We start from the raw sequence: 24,449 nt of genomic DNA on the forward strand, positions 1-24,449 counted from the left end.
CAGAGGGCCGTGGACAGCAGGTGTAAACAGCTGTACACAATCCGCGTCCAGTATTTTACGTGAAATAACTGAAACACCATTCGAGTCGAGATGTATGTGTTTGATTTGATGCCATCCTACACATCAGACCAGACTTTCAAAGGGCAGGGTGCCCTGGGGGTCTGGCGGGGGTGCCCCCGGGACAGGGCGATGCAGGGTGAGGTGAGAACATCAGCACAGGAAGAAAGGAGACCCCAGCCCGGCTGCCCTGCGGCTTCAAGGTGCAGCTCTGGGTCCCCTCCCACCACCCAGGGACCTGGAGGGCGGCCAGGAAGCGGGCGGCTCGGCCCATCCGGGCCCCGGGAGGGGCGCAGAGCCGGGCGGAGCAGGGGGGCCGGGCGCGGGGGAGGGGGAGCCGGGGAGGGGTATTATCCTGGAGCTGAGGGCAGCAATTACATAACAAACAAACCCGGGGCTCAAGCTGTGAATTAATCAAACCGCTGAAAATAAAACCTTCCTCTCAGGAACTTCAGACAAAAGAAATGAAAACAACCAGGCTGGCTGGAAAATAAAAGACAGCAGCACTGAAAGGGGGACAAAAGGAAACCAGACAATAGGGTGTTGGACAAAGGCAATAAAGCCAAAGGAAGTGTGACGGGCGAACAATGCGGGCCTGTGGGCTTCTGATCCCGGCCGGCTCCGCGCCGCAGGCCCACACCCACCGCGCCGGGCAGGCCGCCGGGTTTGCCACCTCGCCCGGGGCTGGGGTCCTGAGGGCTCTCTCCTCCACGCAGTCTCAACTTCGTGGCCTTCCAGCTCCTACCTCAAAGCCTGTCCTCCCTCTGCAGCCCGGAGAGCCCGGAGGCCGCCGCAGGGGGCACGGTGACGGGAGCCGGGAGCCGGGAGCCGGTGGGAAAGGCCAGGCCTGGTGGGCACCGACCTGGGGAGCCCCCCACCTCCGGCGCCAGACGCCGACCCAGAGCTGCTGACCGCTGTCCACCCTCCCAGCTGAAGGCGGAGGTGGAGGAGGTGATGATCTGTCCTAATGAGCTCCCAGGACCGCGATGCCCGGTATCCCGGCCACTCGCCCAGGGCTACTGAGCACCTGTACCAGGGTCAGTCCCAAAGGAAACGTGCTGACTGTAAAGGACACCCCCGCCTCGGAAGGAAGGCTTAGCATGAAAAAGAGAATGTGAAGCAGCTCACTAATAATTGGTTATTGATTACATGTTGAAATTATAATATTTTGGATACTATTGGGTTAAATCAAATACACTGTTAAAAATCGTGTCACCTGTTTCTTTTCTGCACTTCTTATCACAATAGGAACATTAAAAGTATACATGTGGCTTGCATTGTCTTTCTGTCGGACCAGGCTGCACTAGGAGAACCCCTCCCTTTTAGCTTGCTGGCCTTTCTACCCACACTCAGCCCCCACGAGCACCTCCAGCTGGGCACTGGGATTATCCTCATATTGAGGGTCCCGCCTCCTGAGGCTCCCAGGGGCTCATCCTGGCCTCTGGGCACAGCGCCTTGTAACAAAGAAAATGGCTCCTGGTGACCAGCCAAGCTGGCTTGGAGGTGTCAGTCTGTTCACTAGGGCGTGGTACCCACAAGATAACCCTGCCAGGTCCTGCTGGCAGTCCAGACAAGGGCCCTTCATTCCCACTGGCTGGCGTCTGGCTCTACTTCAGGCTCTGGGCACTGGCTCTCTTGTTGGTCCCCCTCTCTGGATCCATTTGTTGATGGAGAAGCAACAGCCTGGCTTGATGCAGAGTGCAGGCTTCAGGATTCAATAACTTGGATTCAAATTCCTGCCCTGCCACCAGCTGACTTATGTGACCGCGGGCAAGTTAATTAACTCCGAGCCCCAGGTTCCTAATCCATATAATGGGGGATAATAACCTATATCTCACAGGAGTCCCTGAAAATTAAATAATACGGGGCAAGCATCCATTCAGTTGTCATACAGCCCAGGATGCTCCTAGAGCCAGGTAGCTGAGAGAAAAGTCTCTGGGGTCAGACAGACCTGCGTCTATTTGAATCCCAAGTCTGCCTAATTAATTGCTGTGCAACCTTGGGCAAGTGACAACTTCTCTGAACCAGCTTCCTCCTCAGTGAAATGGGAATAAACTCCCCCAATATGAAAGGATGAGCCTTCCAATAACACTTCCCACTTGGCAATGATATGTTACATATTTAAGTTATTTCTGACTTGCCAGTAGCCTGAGAACCCACCCAGCCCCGCCCAGGTCACTGTGGGAATGTCTGTTTGTTTGATTCACTTTTCAGGGGGGTGGTAATTAGGCTTATACATTTATTTTCTGATGCAGGTGCCAGGGATTGTACCCAGGACCTCCTGCGTGCTCAGCATGCACTCTGCCACTAGAGCTATATCCCCCGCCTTGAAACAGGCTTATTTTTGCTCATCACTGTGACCAGAGTCCAGCACGGTACCTGGAGCACAGCAGGTGCTCAATAAATGCTTGTACAACACTCAGAGGGCAAAGTATACCCTGGCGGCACAGCACAAGGCAGCCTGGGTGCGTATCAAGTGCCAGCTGCTGCTACCATCATTGTTAGAGAGACATTGCTCTCCGGAGTTTGTTTCCCACGGCCCCATCTCCTGTGCCCAGTTATCCTCAGCTGCCTCTTCCTTGCATCTAAGCACTTCCTGTGAGTGACCCCAATCTCCCAGTAGCAAAGCAAGTCCATGTCCTTTGTTTTCACCTTAGGACATGCAAGAAACACTTGCCTTAACTTTTGAATTTAAAGACCCTTTTGGAGTCTTCCCTTTAAGTCTCTCCTTTTCCAGAAACTTAAAAAAAAATCCCCTCATTACTCCTTCCCTACGGAATATGCTCCGTGCTTCAGTATCCACATGGTTTTCCAGGAGGGTTTCAGGGGAGCGGCCACACCCTCCCCTCTCCCCAGATGCCCAGAAGCCAAAGACTCTTAGTACACAGGAGACGCCAGTCGCTGGGCTCCCCCAGTCCCCCCCAGGTCCTGGCCCAGGGCCACAAGCCCACAGGGCACTCTGGTTGGACTCTATGTGCCCAGCTTCCTCCCTCTCACCCAGCCTTACTCAAATTTTATAAACTGAGGCCCAGAGAGGTCTGGTTCCTGTGGCTTGTTTGATCAGTACTGCTCCCAGCATAGAGTGAGAGGACCTTGAACCAGTCAGGACACAGAACGGCATCCCTGCTCTGCCCTCCCTTCCCTTCTTGGGAGCCTACCCCACAGACCCTCTGCTGCCTTCTCCTCCGTGGCCTCACCTCACCTGAGCATCCATAAAAGGGGAAGGCCCTAGGGGGACCGGGCTCTGGCCATCCTCACCCTTGATGCCGCAGAGTCTTGAGTCTCGGAGCTAATGTCTGGGAGGCCCTGGGGCCCCCAAATCCAGTGCTTGTACAAGACATAGAGACACCTGCCCTCCACAGAGGACCAGGGCCTCAGAGCACAGCTCTTATGTGACAAAGTAGACTACAGGTGGCGATCTCTTTTCTCCTCCCCACAACCAACCCAGCCCCCTGACGCCCCATCCACCCTAGGCGCACACACAGAGCCCCCTTCTACCCAAAACAAATCACCAGCCACTTCCTCTCCCAATCAGCCAACAACCAGCCCAGCTGGACTGGAATCAAAGGAGTTTTGACTCTCAGACCTTCCTCCTTCCACAATGACAGCCCCCTCGCCGCCCCTCCCAAAATATCTAGATACAGATAAAGATAAAGATAAATTCCAGTCATCGGAGCATGACGGGTGACTCAGCCCCAGGGGTACAGGAAAACAGCCCGGACAGACAGGCAGACCCTCGGGGGAGGGCTAATGACACATTTCCCCACTGGCACACACCGAACCTGTCCGCTGAGACTCCCTCTTCCAGGCTGGCCCTGAGGACGTGGTGCTGAGGGGCACTGCCAGGGAGACAACCACGTGGCAGGGGAGGTGCAGGGCCTGAGTCCCAAGGGAATGTCACTTCCTTTCAAAGCCCCAGAGAGCCGAGAGCCTCAGGCAGCCCTAAACAATAGCCCAAGGCGTGGGTGCCCAGAACGGTGCCCCGGTGCCACATCCTGCCATTCTTCTCCCAGGCCGCACCCTGCCACCCTTCCTGGCTACGCCCCATCCTATCTCCGATGTTTACTCAGAGCTGGGAGCTGGCCTGGCCGCAGGCTTGGAACAAAGCTTTCCTGAGAGGCCCCCTCACACTCTCCAGCCTCTGTGGGCCCTGAGGGTATCAGATCCACGGTGTGGCCCAGTCTGGTCTAGCCCAGCTCAGGGAGAAGGGCACAGCCAAACCCCCCAGCCCCCCGGGCTGTTTCTGGGCTGGTCAAGGTAGTACGTAGTGACCTGGTGCAGCAGCCAAGACCAGCTAGACAGAGGTTCGGTGAACCCCCGAGCTCCTGCACCCCCACCCTGCTAGGGGAGGCAGCCTCTTCCGTGCCTCTGGCACAGAAGCCCAGCTGCAGACAGAGCTTTGGCAGCTGCCAAGATTCAGCTGACTCCCAACCCAAGGGCACAAAGGACTGAAGGAGCTGGAGAGAAACTGAGGCTGCGATGTTCCCATCCACAGCGCCATCTGAGACTTCCCTCAGCCCGGGAGGAGAGTCCAGGAAGAGACAGAGGGGACAGCTGGGAAGTGCTGTTGAGGGTCCCAGTGGGATGGGTACCTGCCCCACTGGCCTGGGGTAAAACTGCGAAGACTTAAACGAGGTCTCCAGGAAACCCTTTCTCTGGGGGCCCTCCTGCCTTCAGGACCTGATGCTGTCTCCAGCCCCTCCCCAGCCCCATCAGCAGCCCACCCACAGTGCTAGGAGGCAGCCCCGGTCCTGCCCTTACCTCCCAGTGGCCAGGTCCAAGCCTGCATCCTGCGCAGGGCTGTGTGTCTTGTCTTCTGCACAAGCAACACCCAGCCCAGCCAGCACACAGCAGAAATGGTGCAGCCAGGCCCGACTGGCCTTTTAAAGGCCTCCCTTTTGGGATAACCCTGAACATTAAGACAAGGCAGAGGAGGCAAAAAGGAGCATGCAAGGGCAGAGCACCCACTGGGCTGCGAGCACTGGGCGAGGGGCTCACCACTCATTTCTCTGTCCCACCCAAGTGGAGAAGCCAGGACTCACTGGTGCCCAAACCCATGTCTCTTCATCTATCGGCTGATGCTCCGGTCACTCTCCTCCACCCCAGATAAGAGGATCTGGACCAGCAAAGACAGATCTGCCCCTGTCTTCGCTGCTCACAGGATTCTGGTTGTTTTTGACATAAGTCATGGCCAAGGAAGAATTAGTCAAGAGAAACCAAGGCCGCTTTGGGAACTTGGGGAAAAGATTCAACCTCTAAAAACCTTCATTTCTTCATGTGTAAAATGGAGAGTCTAATACCTACTTTGTGATTAGCACAAGCTTGGAGAACCTGGTACAATTCAGGGAAGGAGAGAGGGAGAGAGACCTAAAGCGAGAAGGGTGCTCTCCCTCCCCGCCCCCAGAGCACCTACTGGCGGCGAGCAAGACACCCACCCTGCCTTCCTCCCCGGCAGGCCCTGCATGTCCCTGACTCTCCAGAGGCGGGCAGGTAGGTGAGACCTTCTGGCATTGCTGGGAGGCATCCACCATGGCTAAGAGAAATGGGCTTTATTGTCACCCAGACCAGTGCTCGAAGCCTGGCTCCAGCATGTACTACTGTGCGACGATGGGGAAGTTTGAGTTTCTCCACCACTAAAATGGAACAAATAATAACCCTCTCATAGATTTACTGAGAGGGCTGAATGTGATGTCTGTTCAAAAGTTTGCTCTCTGAATCCTCCTATCACCTTTGGGGACACCTCCCCCACCCCTGCAGGGCCAAACACGCATGTCACCCTCTTCCACCTTCACCTGCCCCGCAGGTCCCCCTCTCCTTGGTGCCATTTTACAACCCTGCTTAGGCTGTCTGCATGTTCTGTGGGTGTCCCCAGCCACCCTGAAATCTCCCCTGGCCAGTGCCCACACTGAGCCAGGCACCCAGGCCCAGCACAGGGCAGACAGGCTGAAAGGACCCAAATTCGCCAAGGAAACCCTGCATACTCAGCGCCACTGCCTACCTGGTCCACCCCTTGGGTTGGGCCTTCCCGTCCCCGGGCTGATGACACTACCATTCTGCAGACCTCACAAGTGCCTCATTTCCTCCGGAGCCGGAGCCGAGAAGGTAGTGTTGTTCTGCGAACCCCTGCGGGCCCCGGCCAACCCCGGGAGGGGGCAGGAAGGTGGACCACAGAGGGGGAAGCGGACAAGTGGGAACGGCCTGTGAACACCAGGATGAAGTCCCATCTTTGCAAGGCACCCCTCCTCCCAGGCTAGTGTGGGCTGGGCAGCGTTTGGCTTCTGCATGGTGACAAGTCTAAGCCATACAGACTAAGCTCTAGGGGTCTGTGGTGACACGCTGGTTCTGGAGACACGTGCAGGTGTTTCAAACCCCAACAAGTCTCTAACTAGCAGCATGGATAGGCGGACTTACTAGCTCTCCAAATCTACCACTGCCTTTAACTATAAACGCAACATGGTAACATATACCCAGCAGTGTGGCTGTGAGGAGTGAACAGCACAGTGCAGGGAAGGCCGGGGCCAGGGCATATGCTGTAATGGGCATATGCATCCTAACCCGGGGCTCGGGGGGCAAGCGGTGGGTGGAGAGTCACCGGTTCCACCCTGCTCTAAGTGGGAGCCCGGTGGATACTTAAGACTTAACCTCTATACACCTCAGATGCTTTATCTGTGAAGGGGGCTGACAATAGCTACTTGTCACGGTTGCTGGAGAATCAGTAAGTCTTGTATATAAAATACTTAGCGCAAAGCCTGGCACAAAGCCGGCTGGCACTGAGCATTGTTATCATGGTCACACGAATGAATGACTGTGCTTCCAGGGAACTTCTGCCAGCCAGAGCAGTCGGCCTCGAGCCGGTGAATGTTTTGAAGGCCCTTCTTAAAGGTATTTCAACTATCAGCCTATCTGGGAACCCACAGTCCCCTCTCAAAGTGGGCATCCAGGGTCCCCGAGGGCTCAGGAAAGGTATCTGATTCCCTCCCTAATTCTTCTCCCTCTTCCTGCCTCAGGCACCCACGGCAGGGGCAGGGTAAACGGAGCAGTGATGGAGATGGGTAAATGGTAAATGCCGGTCACCGAGAAGGCCACCAGGCTGTGTTGACAGGGAACAATCTACCACCCAGAAAGCCAGCATGCAAATAATCAAATATACTTGGCCTCATCCTCTAGTCCCTGGGATGTACCTCCCTAAGGCTCCATAAAAGATACACCTTGAGAGAAGGTCTGGGGGCTTCCAGAGGGGTGCAAGCATCCAGCTCCCCAGCTTGAGCAGACAATGGAGAAACAAGGTGGCTCACGGTGGCCGTGGCCCGAGGTCTGGACCGGATGCACCGGCCTCACCTTTGGGCGCCACGCTCAGGTCTGCTACTTCCCCCATCGCCTCCCCTTCCCCGACCCCAGGGGTTCTGGGTGGGACGCCACCTGTGCCTTGTGAAAACCTAATCGCCACCATCTCCCCCAAGACAAGCTCGCTCATCGGAAACCCCAACTGAGCAGCTCTTGCTCAAGCAGCGTTCACTCTTCCAGCAAACAAAGTGTCCCGTTCTGTTTCTCTGCAAAGGCCGTGTTTCCTCTCCCATTATCTACCCCATCGGCAGCCAAGCCTGCCGCAAAAGCAAGATTTCTTCTTTCTTTTTGTTATTTTCATGGTCTCCTTTATTTATGGGTGGTTGTTTTTTCTTGCCTTTGGCTCCTTTTCAAAAAGGCAGGGGAGCAAGGGGAGGAGAGCTGTATCACCGTCTCTGATTTCATCTAAAATGCTCACCAAACAGTCCCGGGGGCAGCCAGCCTGCACCCCAGTCTGCCTGGGACCCCAACTTCCATCACTGCTACCGTTTGGAAACTGGGGCAGGACCACCTCAACCAAGAAAAGAGCCAGACCAGGCAAACGGGTGGGATGAAGTATGATTCTGGGGGTGGGGTGGGGTCTTGACATCTGGAGCCCTCAGTAGTAATAATAATTAAATAATAACAGTGACATTCAAAGTATTTAACAACCAAATGATGAGCAGGAACTAATTAGATGAGACTCTCGGGACAATCAGGTGAGGTGGCAGATGCCAGCCACACACAACTGGTTGCCACTCTGCTGTGTATCAGCTGACGGCTACCTCTGACCATTGCGAACATTTCCTGAGTATTTAGTACATGTCGAGCACTGTTTGACTCACTTTTGTTTATATTCATTTATTTAAATTTCACCATAATCATCTGAGGTAGATGGTATTATTGTTCCCATTTTACAGATGGAGAAACTGAGGCACAGAGGTGATTTGAGCCCAGGCAGTCTAGCATCAGAATCCTCTCAACCAGACAACAGGAATCAAGCACACAATAAGCTAAGTTCGTCTGTAGGGACTGGCTCTTTTAATACTTTCAACAGCCCTACGAAATAGTTACTATTATCACCTGTTTTTTTAATTATTGTATTACTTAATTATCTTTTATCTTGGGGGGAGGTAACTAGGTTTACTATTTTTACAGGAGGTACTGGGGATTGAACCCAGGACCTCATGCATGCTAAGCAAGCACTCTAGCACTTGAGCTAAACCCTCTCCACTCTTTATTATCATCTGTTTTACCAATGAGGACACAAAGGCTTAAGGAGGTGAAGCAACTGCCCACGGTCACAGCCAGTGAGTGGTAAGCAAGACACCCACCCGGCTACTGGCTGTTGAGTCCCTTCTTTTATGTACTGAACTGTACTGGCTTCTCTTCCACTTGTCTGAGGTCCCGAGAGCCATGGAAAAATCATCTCCTGGAGCCTGAATCACCTGCCCCCCTTCCCCAAGCTCTGCCAGGCCACTGCTGTTCTCATGATGGGGACCCAGGCAGGTCCTCGTTCAGTTGCTGTGAGAGAAGTCAAAGGCAAATGTTACATGCAGCCATCAAATGATTCAAAGCCAGGGTCCTACTGCATCATCCTCCAAGTGAGGTAGGGGTGCAGAGCTGCTCCAGCCCCTACCTCCCTAACAGCTATCAGCTCTCCTTTGCTTCCTGGCCACCCTTCTTTGCCCTCTGCCCCCACACCTCCACTCCTGCTCCCTAAGCTTCCGCCAACAGCGTCAAGCAGAGCTGTGAACTTCATAGACCCTGCAACATACGTGCCTAACGAGTGGCTACAGTCACCTTATTTTCTTATCAGTTTTTCTCTGACTATAAAAGGGATGTGTGCTCATTGCAGAAAATCTGCAAAATTTAGGATAACATAAAGAAGACAAAAAAATTAGTCTCTCATTTCCCATCAATCCAGAGGTGGCAGCTGATAACAATTTGGCATATTTTTCCATCACATAAATCTTTTTTCTATGCAAGGTTTTTTCTTTTTCATCGTTGAGCTCATAAGCAAGGTTTTATACTATTCCTCGCCCTCCCCACTTAACAGTATATCAGGAGAAGTTCTCACGTTACTAAAAATCAGAAATTATTACAAATTCTTTATAAAGCCATTTGCCATGGCTGCACATCTCCTCCAAGGCATCTACAATAATTTACTTTATCCAATGCCCATGGTTGAAACAGTTCAACTCTTTAAATCGCATATTGCTGAAATCTCCTTTTCACCCCCAAGGTCATCCACCCTCCAGGCACTTTCGGTGGGTCAGGGCCATTCTGCTCCAGTGACAGATGGCAAGGAAAGGGCCCTCACAATCAGCAGGCAGAACAAGGTGGCGGAAGGACCTCATCTGCCTCCTCGTGATGGGACAGTGTAGCAAAGGGGGTACAGGACGGCGGATGGAGGCCACGAGGGAGGCCCGGAAGCACAAGCCCAGGGCCTGATGGCGTCTGCAATGGGGAGGGCACGTCTCAGTGTTTCTTGGGGCCTGACTTCCCCTTAAGATGATGGGGAACCACAATGAGATGCCAGTTCACTCACATTATAAAATGGCTATTACTTAAAAGAAAAGGGAAAAAGAAGTGTTGGCAACAAGACAGCTGCTGTGGAAAATAACATGGCGGTTCCTCAGAAACTGAAACAGAGAATAATCATATGACCCAAAATTCCCCCTCTGGGTCTATACCCTGAAAGAAGTGAGGGCAGGGCCTGGAAGAGAGTGTTCCCACGGCTCATACGGCACTATTGACAAGAGCCGAAAGGTGGGAACAACCCAAGTGTCTGGAGGGATGAATGGATAAAACAAAATGTGATACACATACAACGAAATATTATCAGCCTTAAAAAGGAAGGAAATTTGGGAGGGAGGCTGGTAGGGTGCAGGCTTAGCATGCATGAGGTCCTGGGTTCAATCCCTGGCACCTTCATTAAAAAATAAATAAATAAATAAGCCCAATTACCTTCTCCAACAAAAAACAAAAACAGAAACAAAAAAAAAAAGAAAAGGAAGGAAATGCTGACACATAGATGAACCTTGAAAACATTACGCTAAGTGAGATAAGCTGGACCCAAGAGGACTCTGCTTATATGAGGTATGTGGAATAAATTCATAGAGACAGAAAGTAAAGTAGAGGATACTAGGGGCTGGGGAGAGGGGCAGCGGGGAGTTACTGTTTAATGGGAACAGAGATTCAGATTGAGATGATGCGAAGTTCTGGAGATGGACGGCAGTGAGGGCTGCACCATGTGAATGTACTTAATGCCCCTGAACTATACAATTAAAAATGGTTAAATTGATAAAATTTTGTTGTTGTATACCTTACCACAAAAAAAAATAGAGAATGAGAAATTGCTAATAATGTACACTTTCACGGGGCCTTTAATCTGCAGATGGACAGAGGCGAGAGCACAAACACAGACTCACAGATGGGGGACTCATGTCACACCGGGTGTCAGGGAGAGTGGCCGGCTGGAGACCAGCTGCCTTCGGAGAACCCCATGCTCACAAAGCCATAATTAACATCACTAATTGAAGTGTCTAAAGAGCCAGAGCCAGACAGTGCCAGACCTGCCCTACCAGCTAGAAGGCCGGCCCCTCAGCGCCTCCCTCACCTCCAGGAACAATCGAAGGCTTCCACCTGCCACACAGAGACAGGTGTATTTAGGATTCCTCAGCAGGGAGGGCAAGGGATCTGGCGGCAGGAAGATGGGGACAGAGGAAGAGCTTTAGCTGCCTTTAAGTCGGCTCCTTGGCTTTCCTGGCTCCTTTCCTTTGCCATTCCTCCCATGTCCTTCTTAGGGCGGCAGTTTCAAGGCAAGCCCTAGGCTGATGCTTGGTTTCTAGAACAGCACCCCCGCTCCCCACCCCCCGGCTTGCTAAGCAACCCTGGGAAAGTCACTCTACAGCTCTGGGCCTCTCGAGGTCCCTCTGAGGAGGACATGATGACAGTAATTCAAACAACTGCTCTAAAGTGGAAGGTCCGAGCTAACAGGGGGCTGACTGGGGTACGGGCCACCTGGGGAGAGAAGAGGGGATGGAGGGCCTTCCCAGCCTGCAGGATCATCCGCTTGTCCCACAGATGCTGGCGTCTTGGGCCACCCGGACTGTCCTTTTCCTACTCAACGAGTGACAGGCTGGGACCAAAGTCCCATACAGCCCTAAGGTTCATCGGACATTTCCATCTTCTACTACTGGTGCCTTTACTGGTAAAAGTTACCCAGTTCCCACTTACCTGAGAACACATCACAGGGTTCCCAGTGTCTCTAAGAGCCTGTGCTCCGTGGCCTGATTAAGAGAGCAGGTCATGCTGATGACAGTCCACCGAGAAGAGAACCTTGGGGATTTCCTTCGGAAACCGAAAAAAGCCACTGGCATCTCTGTCCAGAGAGGATGAGATGAGTGTCCCCCCGCCTGCCTGTGCCTCCCCAGGCCCTCCCTCTGCCCCCACTGGGCCGTTAGAGCAGCTCGGCTTCCCTTCCCCCACAGCCTGCTGCCCTGACCCGGGGGGTGAGGGTGAATGATGGGGTCACTGGAGGCACCCAGCTCCGTGGCTTAGGAAGGAATTTAACCCTCTCCCTCCTGCCTCATGACTATCTACCCTAACATACCTACCTGTGTAGAGGGAAAAAAATCATTGCAGAGAAGCTATAGCCGGCCCAGGTGATAATTCCAAGTGCACAGTGGCAATGATTTGGAAGCAGAAGATCGGAGTTCGAGCCCTAGTTCTGCCACAAAATCAGGATGCAGCCCTGGGCAAGTCTTAATTCCCTGAGCCTCAGTTTTCCTATCTGTAAATTGGGAGTCAAAATATACACTGCCAGATTGCTAGGAGCCTCAGCACAGTGATTTCCTAAACACTTCAAAGCACTTCATACACTAGGTGGTTTAAAAGGCCTCATACAAGGATGAGGGATCTGGATGCCTTTAACTCACTGTAGGGCCTGGAACACCGCACCCAACCTTGCAAGGTCTCAGTTTTTCCATTTGCACATGGAGTGAATTAATTCTTCCCCCAGAGATGAAACTGTAAATGGGGAAGGGCTCCAAGGTCTTTGATGCTGTGGAAACAGAAGTCCTGCTAAGGCCCTGGCTTCCACCTCCAGGCTGCAGCCCAAATCAGCAGAGGGACAGTGACAGCACCTGCCATTTTTCGAGTGAGCAGAACAAGCCAAGCATCGCGCAGGTATTTTCGGCAGCAACGAAACTCATTTTTATAATTGAGGCACCTGAATTTTACCAGGTGGAGGCAACATCCCACTGAAGGTCCACCGGACTCCAAGTCCAAAACCATAGCACAAGACCTTCCCCACAGGCACACCCAACCCCAGTTAGCCCTCTCTGCCATGGGGCTGGGTGCCCGGGGACAGCCTTCACTTCCTGCCAGGTTCCTGCAGGCAGCTCCCGAGCACCCAGAGTCCAAAGGTTAGTCAAAGTCTGTCTATTACTGTGAATTCTTAAAATTCACCAGCAGTTGCGTCCGGTGAACACAAAGGATTCACGCCTCAAAGTGAGGCCAGTTCAGATGTGAATTTCATCAGTGTTGCAAAAATCCATTATACTTGGTGTAGAACTGTCCCCTTAGTGACCAGTTTACAGGACAACACTGGGGAAAGGACAAAAGGCTTTGTCCACTTTGAGACAAACCATCATTTCTGCTCTACCTGGCAATGCCTTGCGTGCCGCTAGTATGTGAAAAAGTTCACTCCCTTTTCTGGGCCGCTCCCCAGCACCAGCACAGTGGGGTCCACGCACTGGGGCGCACATCCTGGCCCACCTCCACCCCACACCCCACCCCTGCTCCAAGCTCCTGGAACGCTTGGGGCGGCAGCTCTCGCCCACGTTTCTTTGAGGGCATGGGTCACTCTGATAACAACCACCACAGCAACAAATACCTGGATAAGAGTCCCATGTACCAGACACTGTCTGAATACTTTCCACGTAACCCTTTTTATTCAGTCGTCTCAATACCAGGTGTGACTGTCTGTGGCATTTTAAGGTTGCGGAAGCTGAAGCACAGAGAGGCTAAGTAACTTGGCCAGGGTCACACAGCGAATCTGTGTGCCAAATCTGAAGGAAGAATATGGTGGGAGGGTGAGAGAAGTGTCATAGTCGACAAAATCTGTCCCCACCACACTCTGGAGAGGTGCTCCTCTCCGTTTCCCAGACCCTACAAAAGCCATGCTCATGACCCAAGGGAGGGGCTACCCTCACACCCAGGCAGACCCCAGAAGAGCCACACCATCCCCACCCCATCACAAGCCCCAGCAACCACCACCACGATGGCCACGATGCTAATATCAGCTCCCATTTACTGGAATCTTCTATACTCCGGCCCTGTACCAAGCACCGTACATCACTTCATTGAATCCTTTTAACCTTATGAGGTAGGTATTATTCTTTTCCTACTTTGTAGGTGAAAAAACTAGGCTCTAAGAAAGTTTTAGTATTTGCCACCAATCACGCAGCTCAGAAGAAGAGCTAGGAGTCAAACTGGGGTCTGTCTGAGTTCACCTTGCATCCAGCCTCCCAATCCAAGCCCACGGAGATGGAACTAGTCCTGGCGCCCAGGCCAACTCAGCTGAAAGGCTCTGTTCCCACACCGCAGCTCTGTGTCCCATAATCCCGCCTCAGTCCCCAGAGAGATCACAGCTTCCCTGTGGGCAGGGTCTGGTCTCCTCCTGCCGCCTCACCCAGTGCCTTCACATCATGAGGGCTTGGTAAAGCTTATCCATTCCCTGAAAATCTTACTTGTTAAGAAATATATCACATCACTGCCTTTAAAAACATCCAGGGGAAGATATAGCTCAAGTGGTAGAGCACGTGCTTAGCATGCACAAGGTCCTGGGCTCAATCCCCAGCACCTCCTCCAAAAATAAAGAAATAAATAAACCTAATTACCTCCCTCCCCCTACTCCAGAAAAAAAAAAAAAGACATCCAGAGATTAGTAGTCATCCATCCAGAGCAAAATAAGGTTGCTCATTCATTGAGGAAACGGCACATCCCAGGGAAGTTGGCCACACTCACTTGACCCCCCGGGGGGCCTAAGCCGAGATGAGTGTGGGTCAGGGCGGCCCGGGAAAAGGAACACGCCATCCCCAGGCTTGGCCCACACCCTGGGAGCCCCGGCCCTACAGGGAAGGGGAAGTTGTCTCGATTACAGACGGTTCACCACAAGTGAAGGCAGCACAAACGTCTTTGAATGGAAAGAAAAAGTGGAGAGTTCTGTTTGAATTTTTTGCAGAACAATGAGAGAAAAACTTCATCTTGAATGATGGAGCCACCCATTCTCAAAATTCTCTGAAACACTCTCTGGTTCCTTACTGCTAACAAAGTCCCAGCTCCTTGGCCTATATTCAAGGCTCTCTCTGACCTTGGTGCTCTCTGCCTAATTGCACCCTGAGCTAAAGGCCCCCTTTCCACCCCAGCAGGGCTCCTCAGCCCGGGGCTGCTAGCTTAGTCACCGCTGCTCCTCGCAGCACCTGGTACAGAGGTCTTGGCGGACGCAGGGGTTCCCAGCGGAGCCCTGAGTCGGATGCTGGGCACAGAGTTCGTGCTCCATATGCATTTAATGAACTCATCCGTGCTGAATCAAAACAGAGTTCATCCTTTCATGAAGCCCTGGCAAGAGCCTTGAGCCAGCCAGGGAAGAAGATGTCAACCCGTGGACAGAGGACAAGGAACCCGCCTCAGGACTGAGTGGCCATCAGCTGTGCGAGGATAATAATAAGATAATAGTCCAAACCTCCCAGCTGGAAGCCAGGCCCCTTCTCTCACCGCCTAACAACCCCCCCCAACTCAACACCACCCCTCTGCCAGGGCATTACGTTCTCTGCCCTGGCTCTTTCCAGAGTCCCACAAAAGCTTCTTATCCTTCCAGTGCATCTGCCCTTCAACAACCATCCAACGGCACCAGGATTGGAGACATAACTGGAATTCAAGAAAAAGCCACTTAAGTAGTTCGCTCTCCCCAAAGTGGCCTGGGCTCCTCCCAGCCATGAAGCAGCGCCTGGGGGATCAGGCACCACCATTCGGGGGTGCTGACCCCTTGACAAATGGCTAATGTAGCAACTGCTAGTCAAAGCCAAACAGCTGGGGGGAGAATGAGGGGAAATCAAGGGAGAAATGAGACCAAACTTACGAGAGGAGTGGATGGAGGAAGGGGGCTTGCTTCCAGGAATGGGGACCGGTGATGAGTCCAGGAAAGCGTGGAGGCCAGCCTGGCAGAGGAGGCACCACAGACGCTGCTCCTGCCCTCTCCATCGTCTTCCGGGACCCCCACAAAGCCACCTGCACACATGCAGCCCAGGCGCCCGCAGGGCTCTATCTACTGCCCCGATCTCGTGGCCGCTGAGCTAAATTCCACCAGCTCAGCACTTCTGCAGAAAAGGGGGTTGTGCTTCTGCACCATTCTTTCCACAGGGTGGTCATCTCGCCCGCTCCCCCTCTTCCGGGGTTCTCCTGGCACACAGCTGCTCTCCTTTCCTTGTAGGGCTGCAGTGACTCTGCTCTGGGCGTCACTGCCCTGACCCCGTTTCACAGGAAGAAAACCCAGCAGCCCAGCAGGCATGATGTGAGCGGGGAGCCCACTCACCTGCTCACGGGAGCCATCGGGGTTCATATGGGGAAGGCATCTCCCCACACAGGGCTGGGCTCAAACTGGCCCCAGGCTAAAGCTGCCCCCAGCACACGCCAAGGCACCGCACGGCCAGTTATAACATTGCTGACCAGTTCGTCCTTCCTGTCCGGCCTCTCGCCGTGGCCCTAGGAGTCTTCCCCCAACCCTGGAGAATAGAATGTGCTTGGCTGGAGACCTGGTGGTCATAAATTGCTAATAACAGATTCTCACTCTGAAAAACAAAATAATAGAAGGCCTGGCCCTTCCTTTCTGCTCCTCTCATCCCCAACACTATTTCCTGCAAGGCCAAGAAGAGGAAGAAATGCCTCCTTTGGCCACAGTCCAGGAGAGCAATCTCTTCCTCCGAGGCTCACTCTCCCCACCAACCTCTCCCTTCAGGGGCACAAAAGCCAGGCCCCGAGGAGCCTGTACAGGGTATGTCTTTGTTTTCCAACGTTCCTTCTTGTCTCTAATCTTGCCTTATCCTCAGATTTATTGAGCACCTGCTAAGTGCCGAGCTCTGTGCATCTGCGTGTGAAGGTGCCCCGACACACGTCACGGGGGAGGGGTGGCCACTGGGGCCCGATGCGGGGGACTGGGCGGACAGGACTGTGTGTCCCTGATAAAAAGCGGCGGTGGCGGCGGGGCAGCCCTCCATGTTCACCCCAGGGAGGGCGAGTGACGGTGGGCCTCACCCGAAGCGGACCCTCTCTGTTCCTGGTCACCAGCCCCCTGGGTGGGGAGGAAACGGAACAGGAGTGAGGCCAGACACGAGCAAAAAGCCAGAAGCAGCCATCTTTGAAAAGAACAGCCGTAAAAGGAAAATCTGAATGTGCCTAGGGATAGATTAAAAAATTGTGTTCGGTGTATTGGTTATATGCAAATTATATGTAAATATGTGCACTTGGAAAAATCCAAGTGTCACTGCTGCTCTTTCTGCCTCTCTCTTACTCAAGCAGTTTCCAGGGCTACCTAGGAAGCTATCTGCCCCCCTGGCCAGGGGACCCCCAGAGTACTGTCTATCCTCAGCCCCATCTCCCCGCGTTCCCCTTTGCACCACCTTCTCTCCTTGGCCTCACCTCACCTTGAGGCCACCTGAGAAATGTGAGTACAGAGGAGGAAGAGAAAATGGGGCTATGGCCATGCTAGGCACAGCCAAGATGGCAAGTGAGGGAGGAGGGGAGGATGGTGCCCTCTGCCAAGGCAAACATCCTTCCAGATCTGGGCTTGGGATGGGCTCCCCACAACCGTCGGGAGGCCCAGGGGGCTCCAGACATCCCTAGATGCCCCTAGCCCTTCTCATCACCAATTCCTCCAAACCAATGGCAGGATGCCAGGGCAGGAGGCCAGGGGACTCTGTAGCAAGGTCCCAAAGTAGGTTCCCATGTGGCCCAGATGTGCCACCTGGACCAGCTTCAGCCCTTCGGACCCACAGCCCGTGGGGAACTAAGAAGGTCCCACCACTTGGACGAGTCGCTGTCTCCAAATCTCAATTTCCTCATCCACAAAATGAGGCATTAGATACCCTGTGCCCTTTCAAACTGATCAAGTTTTGTGAGGGAGGCATCCCTAAGATGAGCCGGGAGGAAGGAGGCACACCGCGGAGGGCACCACCAAGTACAGATGCGGGATCGTGACCAAGCATCTGACTCCGCATCTGGATTTTGAAACTGCAACAAAAAGGACCAGGGTAGCTGTCATCATCCTCATCTGACTCTATGGCCACAGCAAGGTAGCCTTCTCATTTTGTCCCGGGAGGGGTCCAAATGGTCCTTCCCAACTGCAGATGGGAAAAGCGAGGTTCCGAGAGGTAAAGTGACAAGCCTGAGGGCACACAGTCTAGACCAGGGCCTTGGTCTCCTCTGGTGCCCACTGGCCTCAGCTGCCCGTTGGCTCCTTGAACACCAGCACAGCGATGTCAGAGGACCCCTAGAAGGCTTCGGCCCTGCGGGAAAGGCAGGATGGGGGCCCCACTGCCTGCAGCACGGGGAACAGCGCCTGGGCTGGGACCACTGCAGGTCAGCTCCCTCCACTCAATCCAGCAGGTGCCCCGGGAAGAATGCTGGCCAGTCCTTCCGGTCCTGGGTCTCTGGCCTGACTGATCTACCCAAGAAATGGGCATAGAAGGAAGTAGACAGGCCACAGTTTCCCTCCTACAGACACAGAGACCGAGGCCCAGAAAGGTGTATGGTATCGGCAAGACCACACGGACGGCAGCCCTAACAGCTCCTGTGTACTGTACAATTGCTGTATCTCAGCCCGTAACACACCCTCGCGCCCGTCCTCCTGATAACTCTGCCGGGGGCGAGACGCCATTACCCCCATTTTATGCGTGAGGAAAATGCAGCTCAAAGAAATTAGGCCCATGGCCCAACGTCAACGTTCAAAATCCAAAAGCTTCAAATCCAGAATTTTCTGCCTCTGAAACTCCCCGGTGTTTTCGCCAAACCATCCCGTGTCTCTGTAAGTTGAAGAATATTCCAGAGTGAGTGAGACTGAGTTACTTACAATGTATTGCGTGAGGAGGAGGAAGAAGAAAGATACTGAGTGACAAGCAAAGTTGGCACCTGACCCTGGAGTGGGCGGGGGATGAGCCCGAACCCCTTCGCCTGCTGCTCGGATGCCTTGCGGCCCGGCTGCCCTCCAACTCTTGTGGTCCAGACCCTAATGTAGGTGCAAACAGGTGCCTTCACTCCTCTTGGCTGCGGCTCACACAGTGCCCCTGCCTAGAAGGCCCTTTCTATATTCTCGACCAGAAAACTCCTATTCCTCATTCAAAGCCCAGCTCAAATGTTGCCCCTCCTTTAGGCATCACCCCGTAATAATCCTAGGAAAGTTTATTGTCCCTCCAGGGCGTTCCAGAGCCCCGGGCCATTCCTGGTCTCCAGCACTTGACTGGACTGCAATTATCTGTCTACCTGTCTGCTTCCCAGGCTCTGGCTGGATTTGAGCCCGGGATGCTCTCTCAGGGACTATACCACAGCCATCACACCAGGCATCTCGTCACACATTTAACAGTCAGGACAGCCCCATGAGGCAGTGACTCTTATCGTCCTCATGTTACAGATGAGGAAACTGAGACTCAGAGAGGTTAAGTTACTTACTCAAGACCACACAGGGAGTCTGGCTCCAGAGTCCGCCTGCCCCTGCGCCTGTCCCTTCCTTCCCTCTCCCATTCCTAGTGCAGTGCCTGGCACATGGCAGGGGTTCAGTAAAGGTCTGTTTCAGTAAGGGGTACAGAGGGACGGGCATGCTGCTGCACCCTCGCCACCTCTACCACAAATCCTGGACTCCCTCAGCCCAGGTCTCCCTGTTTCTTACTCCACCTGCCGTCACACCTGACATTCAGCGCTTCTTTTTTCCGAAAAGCTCCAGGTCCTTTTCCCAACTCCCATCCATTTCTTCCTTGGGTGCCCCAGCAGCGGTGAGGGTCTTCCTGTCTTTGCGAGGGAAACTGAGACCCACAGAGGCCTCGTGGCCACTGGATCTGTTCAGAGGCAGGTCTCCTGCCTCGGGGGCAAAAGTGCCTCGGGGTGGACTGGTTCTCCCTCTGCCTCAAGCAAGAAAAAACAAGCACCAAGATGTAGGGGGTCTGGAGGTCAGCCCCTGCCCTCCCCTCACTCCCCGCACCCCCGGCTGACCTGGTCACTGGGCTGGGGGCTGGGCCTGAGAGAAGGGGGAGGGGGCCGCTCCCTGGGGCCAGGGAGGAGGAGACAAGAGGCCCTTTGTGTCCGCAGCTCTCCTGAGACACCTGTCCTCCCTCCTGCCTGCCTGCGGCCCCCCCTCCCTCCCGGCCAGCCTGTGTGCGGCCTTGTTTATCCTGCAGCCCTGGCAGCCAGACCCGGCCTGCTCCCAGCGTGGGGCTCGGCGGCCTCTGCCAGCACCTGCCCAGCCCTGGCAGCCCCGGCGGCTGCCGGCCAAGCACAATCACCCCGCTGTTGACACAGTTGTTGATTTTCAGGAGGGCAGGGAGGGACGGGAGGGGAGGAGAGAAGCAGCAAAGGCATTTAACGCCAGCCTGGCTATTTCGCAGTTGGTCTTAGCGACCCTGCCCCCCAGCCCCCGCCCCCCAGCTGCCCGGGAGAGGCTTGGCTTTCCAATCCCCGGGCCACTTGGGCCCACATACCACAGGCAAGCCCCCGCACACCCCGTGCAGATTAGCGGGCCCCGAAGCCCATGCTCCCCCTTGCTGGCACACACAACTCAAAGCCAAACAAGGCCTCTGGGTGCCAGAAGCCCCTAGCCACCTGGTCTTTGAGTGCCCACTAGTCACCCTCCCCAAAGTCATTATGTCCCAGGGTCCTTGGTGATGGACAGGACCATCTGACATGCCCTTGGAGAACCAGGTGGGCTCCTGGGAGACATGGAGGATCTGCCCTTACAACCTTCTCTCTCTCTGACTTGTTCTTGCCGAGCTATCTCCTCCTCACCCTACAGGTCATTATGTTTCCTCTTACAGGGAGCCTTCCCTGACTGCCCACATCTGGTTGTGGTGCCCTTCCTTGATGCTCTCATGTTCTGCAGCCCTCCCCCTACACCTCGCTCCCTTCACTTTGTCAGTCAGTATCTAATCTCTATCTTCCTCAAAACTATGTAAGGGCTGCGCTTTCTCTCAGCCCCAGTGTACAGGGCACAGCTTTGAGAGGCAGGCACTCCCACCCCCCCAAACTGCAGAGTGGGTGGGCAATGGAGCAGCCCCCTGGGGCCCAATTAAACACCCACCCCACCTCCACCCCAAGCTCCCACTTTGACAGTCACCTCTTGGATGGACAGGGCCTGGTGGCCAGTTAAAAGGCTCAAGAGCTTCAGGAATTACCTGTTAATTTGCCACCAGCGCAGGAATTTAGATTGGTAAATCCGATTAGGCAGTCATCTCAGAGATCAAAGAGCAGGATCTTGAAAGACAAGGGATGGGTGAGTTTTGACGATGGAAGAGGGAGAGAGGAAGGCAGGGACAAAAGAAGGCCCTGTGGGCCAGAGGCCAGCAGAACGCCTGGGGAAGGGGCTGCTGTTGGGTGAGGCAGGATCATTCCCTCTTCCCCACTTGCCCCTACAGTCTTCCCTGCCCCGTCTGGGAGCCCCTAAACCCAGCCAGCCTGGACTCGGGAACCAGGAGCTACTGCATCGGGCCAATTATCCAAACAGGACTCTGACTCCACAACTCCAACTCTCCAAGGCCTCCTGAAAATGCCCAATACATCCATACCCCTGCTCACACACAAGCCCCTTCTCAGTGCTGGTTCCCCAAACTCCAAGTCAATCAGCATCCAGAAAGCGGTAACAAATAGCCAAAAATCACCTCCAAATTGAGGGTTTTATGTCGAGGAGTATGAATCTAAGGCCAGGCAGAGCGAAGAGAAAGGAACTTACATTATGAAAACCACAGGTCTCTGATGCTCTGAACTGGTTCCAAAAGGGCCTTCCTGTACAGCTCTGCAGGCTGTGCACTGCGCAACTTCAAGAATCTCATTCACCCAGATTTGTATACTTAATATAACTTGACAGAGAGCAGTCAAGTTCATGCCTTGACTTCCTCAGATACCAAAGAGAATGCTCTCCTGCTACCTACCTCTACCCCAGGCCAGATGTGGCAGATCCCCTTCCTCTGTTCACTGCCCTATTTCCTGGTGAGAGTAGCTGTGAATGTGACAGCTGAGTCCTCCACCTCAATTAAGACGAGAGGCTTTCCTCTCCTGCCCCATCAGCCCCAGGTAGGGGACCCCACTGACTCCCCACTAGCTCTTCCCCTACCCACTCCCCTCTTTCTCCAGCTCTCCCCCTGGCCGAACTCCCCCACATGGTGCACTGGGCTGCAGTCCACACTCACAATGACACGGTGGGAGGAGACTGTGTTTACAGAGAGGGGACGGAGGGAAGGAGGGGGATCACCCACTGCCCTCCCCCCAGGCAGAGTGGAATTGAAACTCCAATCCATGTGCCCCCCCCCCCGAGGGTCTAGAGAATTGAAGCTCAGGAAGGAGGGGTGAGAGGATGACCTCGCTCTGCTTCTCAGCACCAGCCCCTCTCTGCCTCCCAGTCACTCTCCCCTTTCTTTCTTGACATTGGTCTTATGTCCACTGTCACCCGAGGGCTCTCAGAGGCATTGATTGGTTCCCCAGGAGCCAGAGGGGACTGAGCAAGGTCTTCAGAGAGTAGGTCCTACCGGGGCACCTTCACACGCTTACACATGCATGCACACACGCCCTCCCTCCCCACCAGCCACTTAAAGGGGAGCCAGACAAGCCTGAGAAAGCGCCAGGGCTGGAGGGTTCCCTTCTGCTTTCATCCCCCATTCTCTTCACCCCACTGGCCTCTGAGAGCCTGGCTGTCCTTGTCCTCAAACTCTTAGGCTTCCTTCCAGCCCCTCCCCACTAACCTTTCACTCATTCTTCTTTCCCCACCCCACCCCACCCCACCCCACCCTTCAAGAGACAGGTAGGAACCAAAGCCTCACAGGGGTGGGTGAATGACTTCAGGCTCCTTCAGTAGGGCTGGGGAGGGGTAGGGGGACAAGATTTCCAAGGTTTCACACTGAGACAGAAAACGCTCCTCACTGCTCCACTCAGAGGTGCACAGGGCCCACCTGGAGTGGTCAGGCAGGAGTTAATTTTTTTGTCAGCGTGAGGGCAGCTTAAGCCACAGCTCACTCCCTCCTACCTCCTCCCAGGTACCAGGGCCCAGTCCCTGGGCAGCCCACCCCAGCCCAAAGCCCACCATGGGGTCCATGGGCCTCCTCAATGGTCATCCTGAAAGGGTACCAGTCCAGTGTAACAAGCATCTTGTTATATTTCCACTATGACCCCACCTGTCAAGGACCCCTCTTTCTGCAGAATATTCTACTGTTGGTCAAGCCTTGACTCCTGGTCTTCCAGAGGAAAAACCACAACCGCTTTTTCTGTTTCACTGTCTGCCAATTCTAGATAGATTTTAAACCGTTTCGGTTCTGATGACAAGAGTAATACACATGGTTGTTCTACTTTTGGAAATGACAGAAATACAGGAATAAGAAAATAAATATGAGCCACAATTAAAACAAAACAGAAGTCAACAAAGGATGTAGGTCTGAGGTTGGCCACCTCCAGCTATGGGAGCTGGGGATGGATCTGCTTGCCCTGGACTCTGACTGGCTACCCACCCTCACCTTGGACCTCTAAGGAAATCCCCCTACCCTGGCTGCTCCTTCAAATGGCTGGACCTGGGCCCCCCACTGCACCCACTTCTGCCTTGGGATTGGCAGCAGGGCACCTCCAGCCCGGTCCAGGAGCAGGACCCAGGCCTGAGGCTCCTACTCCCTCTGTGGGGGGTGGGGAGGGGGGCAGGGACCAAGGCCCTCTGGGAACTAGTTCCCACCCCATCCTGTTCCACAGGCTGCACATTCCATTCTGAGTCAAGCTGGGGGCGGGGACTGGGGGAGGTAAGGCCGAGGGGAGGGGAGGGGAGGGGAACAGTCTGGCCTCCTCTGGGGCGGATCCCCCAGGGAGCTCCAGGCCTGGCAGGGATTACAGACCCAAACCACCAGGGGAGAAGAGGGCCTGAGAGCTCTGGCCCCGTCTGCGGCCCCTTCCTGTTCCCCTCTCCTCAAGCCAAAACACTGACACTACCTCGGACATGTCCCCAGAAGACAGAGGGACAAGATGCGGTGGGGAGGGGAACACCAAAGCCTCCCCCATAACCTGGCCACAATCCCCCAGGCTGCTTATGGGGCTTCGTGCCAAGGCCATTTAAATGCTAAGGCCACTGATGGGGGGAGGGGAGCCTGTGTGTGTTTCAAGAGAACTGAATTCAGGCTTGACGGCCTGGAGTGACCGAACGGGCCTGGGCAGTGATGCTCCTTAAAAAAACCACTGGCAGCTAGAGATACAGTCCCCAGTTCTTCCTTCCTCTCCTCTACCACCCCAACACAACCATTCCCCACCCAAACACTCCTGGCTAGAATCTTCAGCCTCTGGGTACAGATCTCAGCCCCTGCTGCGCTCCTGGCCTGTCCTCACGTGCACACTGTGCGGAGATGCTGGGCAGCCTGCGGCACACCCTGGGCCGTGCCAGCCCATGCATTAGCCCACAGATGACCTTGGGAGTGGGCAGGGGAAACCCCAGCCACTTCCTCCTCACCTCACAGCCTCTCAGAGTTCTGATCACCGTCACTCTGGACAGAAACCTGTTCCTACGGGAGCCACAAGGGCCTTTGCCACCATGAGGCTTGAACAAGGTCGGTCTCATGGGTCTCTGGCGAGGTCCATGGGTATAACAGGCCCTCGGGCTGAACTGAATGCCCCGTCCACTCCACCCCACCCCACTCTTTGGAAGGAACTACCGTATCATTGCTGTTCAGAGAAAGTACTTGAATTTTTAAAAGAAACAGAGTCACCTCTGATCAGAGTTGGCAGAGGCTGAAGGCACCCCTGCTGAGCTGGCTTGTGACAAATGTCCTGACTGAGCCTTC

At 54.3% G+C, this 24,449-nt stretch overlaps 1 protein-coding gene across 5 annotated transcripts in view; it reads right to left on the bottom strand.

Annotated features, from left to right (window-relative positions):
• SOX13 (SRY-box transcription factor 13) overlaps positions 1 to 24,449 on the bottom strand; it is a 42,980-nt gene that overhangs the window by 12,955 nt on the left and 5,576 nt on the right. Inside the window, exon 1 of one of the 5 annotated variants that reach the window (XM_072948401.1) lies at positions 15,530 to 15,678. The exons of 2 other annotated variants lie outside the window; for them this stretch is intronic. In XM_072948401.1, the coding sequence (XP_072804502.1) occupies positions 15,530 to 15,651 (122 nt within the window). In that variant the 5' untranslated portion in view covers positions 15,652 to 15,678. Of the gene's footprint in view, positions 1 to 15,529; positions 15,687 to 24,449 lie in introns of those variants that run through there. 2 more of the 5 variants (XM_072948400.1, XM_072948403.1) reach the window with 2 other exon arrangements.

The sequence above is a fragment of the Vicugna pacos genome, chromosome 23, assembly GCF_048564905.1.
Source record: "Vicugna pacos chromosome 23, VicPac4, whole genome shotgun sequence".
Taxonomy (NCBI): domain Eukaryota; kingdom Metazoa; phylum Chordata; class Mammalia; order Artiodactyla; family Camelidae; genus Vicugna; species Vicugna pacos.